Source organism: Eurypyga helias, unplaced genomic scaffold, assembly GCF_000690775.1.
Source record: "Eurypyga helias isolate BGI_N326 unplaced genomic scaffold, ASM69077v1 scaffold1504, whole genome shotgun sequence".
Lineage (NCBI taxonomy): Eukaryota > Metazoa > Chordata > Aves > Eurypygiformes > Eurypygidae > Eurypyga > Eurypyga helias.
This window is the reverse complement of record NW_010245414.1, coordinates 2,911-9,551: the sequence shown is the minus strand read 5'-3', so window position 1 is coordinate 9,551 and position 6,641 is coordinate 2,911. Positions and strand designations below refer to the sequence as shown.

Sequence of the window (6,641 nt, the reverse complement as noted above, 5' to 3'; positions counted from 1 at the left end):
TTCTATGATTCTATGATAATCTAAATACTCTGTTTAATTTTTCTTGATTTCACAAAGATATGATGATACTAGAGAGTATAGTGCTTTCTTTTGTCTTTAAATGGTATGCAGTAAATTCTGTATTTTCTTTTTTATACTCTTATCCCTAAGAAGCTTATTACAAGTAATGTTGATATTTCTATTAAAATTTAAACTCCAAGTCAGGTGAGAAATGTCCTGGCTATGTGGTAGTGTATGTTTGACAGTAATTATGTGTTTGGTTGGCTTTTTTTTTCATGTACTTTCCCTAGGTATTAATACAAGCAGAGGGAAAAAAAACCATTTTCTAAGTAAAGTAACTTGACTAATAACAAGGCTTTATTGATTTTCCTAATTAGCATTGAACTGTTAAACTGTAGGTTTTTCCAAACTGTAAAGTTCAAAGTTTACCCTAGTAATTGCTTATTTTTAAGCAGAATAAGTTCTTGGTTTTGCTGAATGCAAAAAGATCAGTAACAGTCTCTAGAATAGGGTTAGGGGGAACCAAACTGAACACCTTCATTAATAACTTCATAGAGCTGCTCTGTGATTTAACCTCTCTTCCTCCCCTCCCCCCACATTACAAATATTTAAGATACAGACACTGTTCTTTGCTGTGGCCTATAATGGTCTCCCTTTAACTTGCCTTATGATAGTTTGATTAATTGTGGGGGATGTACAATGATGGAAAAAGTTGATAAGACTGTTAACATGCTAAAATATTTCTTCAAGTTCTGCAGTTCTTTGGTTTTCAACTCTCTGGAATGAACAGTATTTGTTTTGTATGTGAATTGACTAACTTTCAAACAAATTTATTCATGAATCTGGATAAAGTTTATTTTTTACGAAGACTTATATGTGTACTTTTGAATGGATATACTTATGAACTGCTACCATTTCAGCTTCATCTCGAATTAGTGATGCCCACCTGGCAGACACAATGATTGGCAAAGCTGTGGAACATATGTTTGAGACAGAGGATGGCTCAAAAGATGAGTGGAGGGGGATGGTCTTGGCTCGAGCTCCTATTATGAACACATGGTTTTATATTACCTATGAGAAGGATCCTGTCTTGTACATGTACCAACTCTTAGATGACTATAAAGAAGGTGACCTTCGCATTATGCCTGATTCCAGTAAGTAGGACAGTTACTTTTTTCTTCTGAAAAGCAGCATCTCTCTTTGTATTGTTTGGTTTATCGTTTATGTATGGAAAAGAGAGAGATGACAAACAAGGATCTTTTTAAGTATCAAAACTAACAAAGGTTACAGCACAACAGAAAATACATCTGTATTAAACAACTTCTGAAATATTTTACTTGAATCAGTGGTGAAATATGCAATAAATACTGGGAAATCCTATTCCATACTAATTCCTAATTCTGATAAAAATATACATACAATTGTGGAAGAGATTGCACTTAGGTTTTTTAACAGAAACTGACAAACTAAAAGCCTTCCATTGTTATTTTCTTATAGAAGTTTCACAAATCAAGAGCCATCTCAAGGAGTTGTATTTCTGAAGTGGTTCTTATAAGAATAATGTTTTGGGACTAACTAAAATAGATTAATTTAGTTTGGGTAGACATCTTCAGTTTGGAAAGCTTTTGAATAATTTCTTGGAGGAAAGAAGCACTAATCTTTTGAAAACTCATTTTCTCTCACATGTTTAAACCCATAAACAGGACATTTTTTTCAATAGGTTGGGAGGGATATTTTTTCTTTCTTATTGCAGTGAAAGTTATTGGTTTTTTTCCTATAAATATAGAAGTATTTTCACAGAATTGGTATTGTTCAAGAGATTTGGATAGATAGTATAAAAAAAGAAGAAAAAAGTTTGTCAAGAATATTGTACTCTCATTTCTCACGTCAAAATCATTTATCTGACAGAGAGGCGATTTTGGCTTTAAAGTAAATTATTGATTAGACAACTCATGTTTGGCTATGCAATGCACTACATAAATATTATCTAAAATTAATTAATTGAGTTTCTGAGACTGTCTTCCTTCAGGACTAGCACTGATAATAGTCTGATGGCTGAGTAAACAACTGTCACTTATTTGTATAACCCTTATAGTAATCCTATGTTTTTAGTTTTTTTCCAGCCTAACAAAAAGCAACATATCTGTGGCTTGAAGAGAGTAAGCCACAGATGTTAATGGAAAAAGATGACCTTCCTATTCCTGAAGAATCAAATAAAGCAAGCTCTTTCAGAGTTGGCATTTCCAAATACCTTACAGTTCCTTTTTAAATTCTGCTTTGCTTTCTTCCATCTTAGAGAAATAAGCTAAAAGATTTATGCTTTCCATATTTAAGAATTATGTTCTTAATGCACTCTTTTCTTTTTCTGAGACTATCTACTGCTTACTTCTGTTTCTAAGACATTCCTAATGATGAGCTACCTTCCCTTAATCTAGATCTTTTACAATGTGAATTGTGTCCTTAAGGATACTTCCGGGTAGATTTTGCTAGAAAAGCAAATAATATAGTTAGACTTCTCAACAGTATCCATTCTACTAAGAAATCAAAAGCCCCTTTTAACAGCATTATTGATTAAGGAGGTTACATTTAGCTTGGAAGATGTGGTTTTGTTGCAATGGCATGTTTGCATTGACATTTTGGATAAAGTGTGTGGGAAGAGGGAGTTCTAGCACACCTGCCTTTCTGTTAAAGAGACAGTGCTTTGTTCTTCTGGGGGCTTAAATTTAATTGCCTACAAACATGTTCTGCATTTGGTGTGTAAACCTTCATGTCAAAAGATGTACTTTTCTCACCAATTAAAGTGCTGGTTTTTTACTTCATAAAATTGAAGACGGTATTAATTAAAGAATTGTGTGGGTGTACTTTCTAGAAGCATGGCAATAGTTACGTGCTTATCTGAACAACTCAACTTGTTTTAGACATACTCTACATTTTAAGCTTGTGATTGTTTCTTAACTTTTAAAGAAGTCTCTGCAGTTTTGTATACTGGGAAAAAAAAATCATAAATGTCTACCAAAGTGCATTGTATTTTCATATTACAGATGATTCACCTCCTGCAGAACGGGAACCAGGTGAAGTTGTGGACAGCCTGGTAGGCAAACAAGTGGAATATGCCAAAGAAGATGGCTCAAAACGAACTGGCATGGTCATTCATCAAGTTGAAGCCAAACCATCTGTCTATTTCATCAAGTTTGATGATGATTTCCATATTTATGTCTACGATTTGGTGAAGACATCCTAGACATATTCATGAACTTTGGCCAAATTTGTGGAACTATTAAATGTAAAATTTGTAGACACAGACTTGACTGTTTTTCAGTTAAATGAAAGCTTAAATGTCCCTGCGAACCCACAATCTCTGCCAGCAAAACTGTTTTGTTCTGAATAATACAAATTTATGTGAACATGACACATTTTGCGTATGAGAACTTTTCTTGAAGGAAGTCAATATATTTGGGTGGGAGGGAGTTAAAAGCAAAGAACAGCTGCAAATTCAAGCTGTGTGAAGTCAATCTAGTATTGTAATCTAGATTTTTTCCTAGATTTTAACTTTTTCTTAAACCTTGCACTCACCTGTTCAACTGCTACATGCGAGTGTTTGCTATTTTCGATATGCCTTCTTTTGTAACATTAAATTTAATTTTTTGGCTACTGTCAGTCCTTGTTTTCTGGGTTGGGACAGAGGTGACTGGCTTAAATAGTTTGTGCAGCAGTAAGGAGTGCCTAACCCAAGTAACAGCAATCTACTGTGTTTCTACACTTTATTTCAAATTAAGCTACACTTTATTTCAAATTAAACTACACTTTATTTCAAATTAAGCTTTTTTAAGAACTTGCAGTCCATGGAACTACTTGTGCATTTTACTAGTCACAGGGCAGTAGGATATCAAATGTTTGACTTGCACACCTTTCAGTGAAAAGTCTTTAAACTATGAAAATATATTTAATCTGTATAACCAGTTAATTAGAAAATTCAGGTTAAGGGCCTGTGTTTACAAGTTGTTGGAACCAGTAAAATACAAACAACAAAGCTGCCTTTAATCCTAAATGTTGTACTCTGTTTTGTTATACAAATTTCTTAGCAGAACCCAAGTGCTTGATGCCACATGTTTAACGGTATATATGCTATTTAAGAAGTCTTTAGACTACGCATTGGCAATCAGTAGTCTTTCATTTAATATCAGAACCTAGCAACCTGGATGTTTGTGTGTGGATTTAGAAACCTAATAGTAGTTAATCTTTTACATGGTAAATACAATGTTATGGGGTGGGGGGTCCTTTTACACTGAAGACCTCCTTTAGAGAAGGAGAAGCATTTGTTGCCTTCTGCTCGGTCTGCTGTATTTCTTTGCTTTGTTTTAATTTGGGTTTTGCTATTGTTTTTAACCATTTTGGTTCAAGAAGGCATCTTCTCAATGTATTCTTTTCCTGGCTTTTCCACGTAAGGAGTGTCCAGACAAATCTACAGTTTAAACCAGTTGCCTTTTGTGGTGTACTTGCTTTGAGGTATGCTGTTAACATGAATTTCATTCTATAAACACTAGAGTTCTGCATGCCAGTGGTGTACTATCTAATGGGAGCTCTAGACAGACTCAGTGGTTCAGTCATCTGCATTAGATTGTGGATGTAAATAGCAGTCCACAACAGCAGAATTCTTTCACAGTTTTAATCTTACAAGATAGTTGTAAATCAAGGTTAGGGTATTTGTTGGTTTTTAAGTGTAGCATCTTTAAAAAGCATCAGAATTGTAACAAGGATCAGCACAGCAACAAAATTGTCATGTTAAAGCAGAGCTCTACAAGCTTCAAAGCACTGCTTCACAGAAACACAGTATGTGAAGAATGTGAATACAGTCAACACTATTGATGGAAAGAAAGAATACATAGGTATCCAACCTTATGCTGTTAGTGGAAGGATGCAGGATCTCTGTTAATGAGATCAGAGGTCTGACCTCTATTGTGGATATTTTTTATATCAAAGACCCTGTGGTTTAAGTCCCTTTCTGTCCATTATTTTTTGCCTCATTTAATATTTTAGCCTTAAGGCTTGTGCCTCAATATGCTGTTAAATGGTAATACTGTATAAATATGGTCTCTTAATTCTTTGTCCCTTGCTACTATATTGTATTATGTCCTGTAATGGGCAAGCAAAGGCACACTATTGTCTTTTACTTCACAGCTTCTCAGTCCAGTCTTTAAGCATTAAGTACCTCCGTCAGTGAATTTTCATTGTGTTTTGAACAAAGTGAGCAGATTTGCAGCACAGTCCTTTCATCCTGCAGATCTGTTATGTGCTTTCTATTGACTCTTAAGAGTCCTGCATGTAAATCTCAAAGCTGAGCCTGGCTCCATGAGCCCAAGTTGATATTTGTGGCACAAGAATGAGTGTATTGACTACACACAAAATACATTAATAACTTAGTACAATGAATTTTGGGCTTTACGTCTAAGGAATACAAGGTTTGTTTTGAAATATTTGAGGTTTAGGTCTACTGGAACATTTTTTGCATTAGGCTTGCATTTGTGGGGTTTATGCAAGCTACTAATACACCACATATTTTGCTAATTAGAAAAACTGTCAAATTTATGGTTGGTTTTAGATGTCCCTGTTGTCTGTTACATGGGTTTTTTTCTTTTCATCTTTTTTCTTAAGGTTGGGGGGGGTGTTTTGTAGGGGTTTTTTTTAATAGCTTAAACCACCTTTTTGAGACTTGAGACTAATTCCACCCCCTGCCATCTGTTTGGGCTTTATTTTAGGCTCATGTTTTAGATCTGCATGCAGTGCTTGTATTACCCTAGTAACTACATGTTGGTCCCTTGTTCTAGGGGTTCAACATCATTACTTTCCAAACTTATCATAGGTCTTGTGATGGCACAAGCCATGGATCTTTGTATAAAAGTTATTGGCCTCTCTCATTTACCTGCTGTAGTATTGTTGTATATTGTGTGTGTGCATGATGTCAGGCTGCCATGTAAAACTTTTTAAAAGAAAAAAAAAAGCTTAAATGCAGACCATCCTTTTTTGCATGCTTAGAAAGTTAGAACATTCAATGTAACAAACTGAAGATGCATGTTATAATGTTTAGGTTTGGGTTTTGTTCTGGTTTTATTTTGTGTTCAGTTTTTTGTGAATTTGCTTATTGTGCTGTTTGAATGGTTGTTAGTAGGATTAAATGCACTGGTAAGGCGAACATAGTGCCAACAAAAGGTAATTTTCCAGTTGTATGTGTCATACGGCATTTGAAGGGACCATGTATTCTGTTCAAGAATAAATAAAATCACAATCAATGAGTAAAACACTATGTTTTTTTCTTTTGAGTGCCAAACCCTAAACTAAGTTGGACTACATAAAGACTGAAATACTATTTATTGCAATAGGTATAAGCCTTCTTTAAATGAATTATTTTTAAATGGAGGCTTTATCTTTAGATAGATTACAGTTGCTTCAGGGAAAAAGAATTATGGTAAAAGCAGTTTCTGGTTCCTTGAAAATGCTGTGCTTTTTGTATTTTACATCATTAATGCAATTTGGATGGTATGTGTATAGTTCAAAGGTCTTCGTGTTCACATTTTGAAATTAGGTAATGACTTCATCTTTAGAGCTCTGTTTCATTATTATTATTTTATTTCTCTGCATTTAGA

At 34.3% G+C, this 6,641-nt stretch overlaps 1 protein-coding gene across 1 annotated transcript; it reads left to right on the top strand.

Moving 5' to 3' along the window:
• Nucleotides 1-920: 920 nt before the first annotated feature.
• Nucleotides 921-3,583, top strand: LOC104505142 (spindlin-W-like; the record flags this gene model as incomplete). The annotated part of the gene is made up of 2 exons (XM_010150039.1): nt 921-1,154; nt 3,042-3,583. Coding segments are annotated over 2 exons (434 nt in total), but the record flags the coding sequence as incomplete, so codon positions are not given.
• Nucleotides 3,584-6,641: the final 3,058 nt, after the last annotated feature.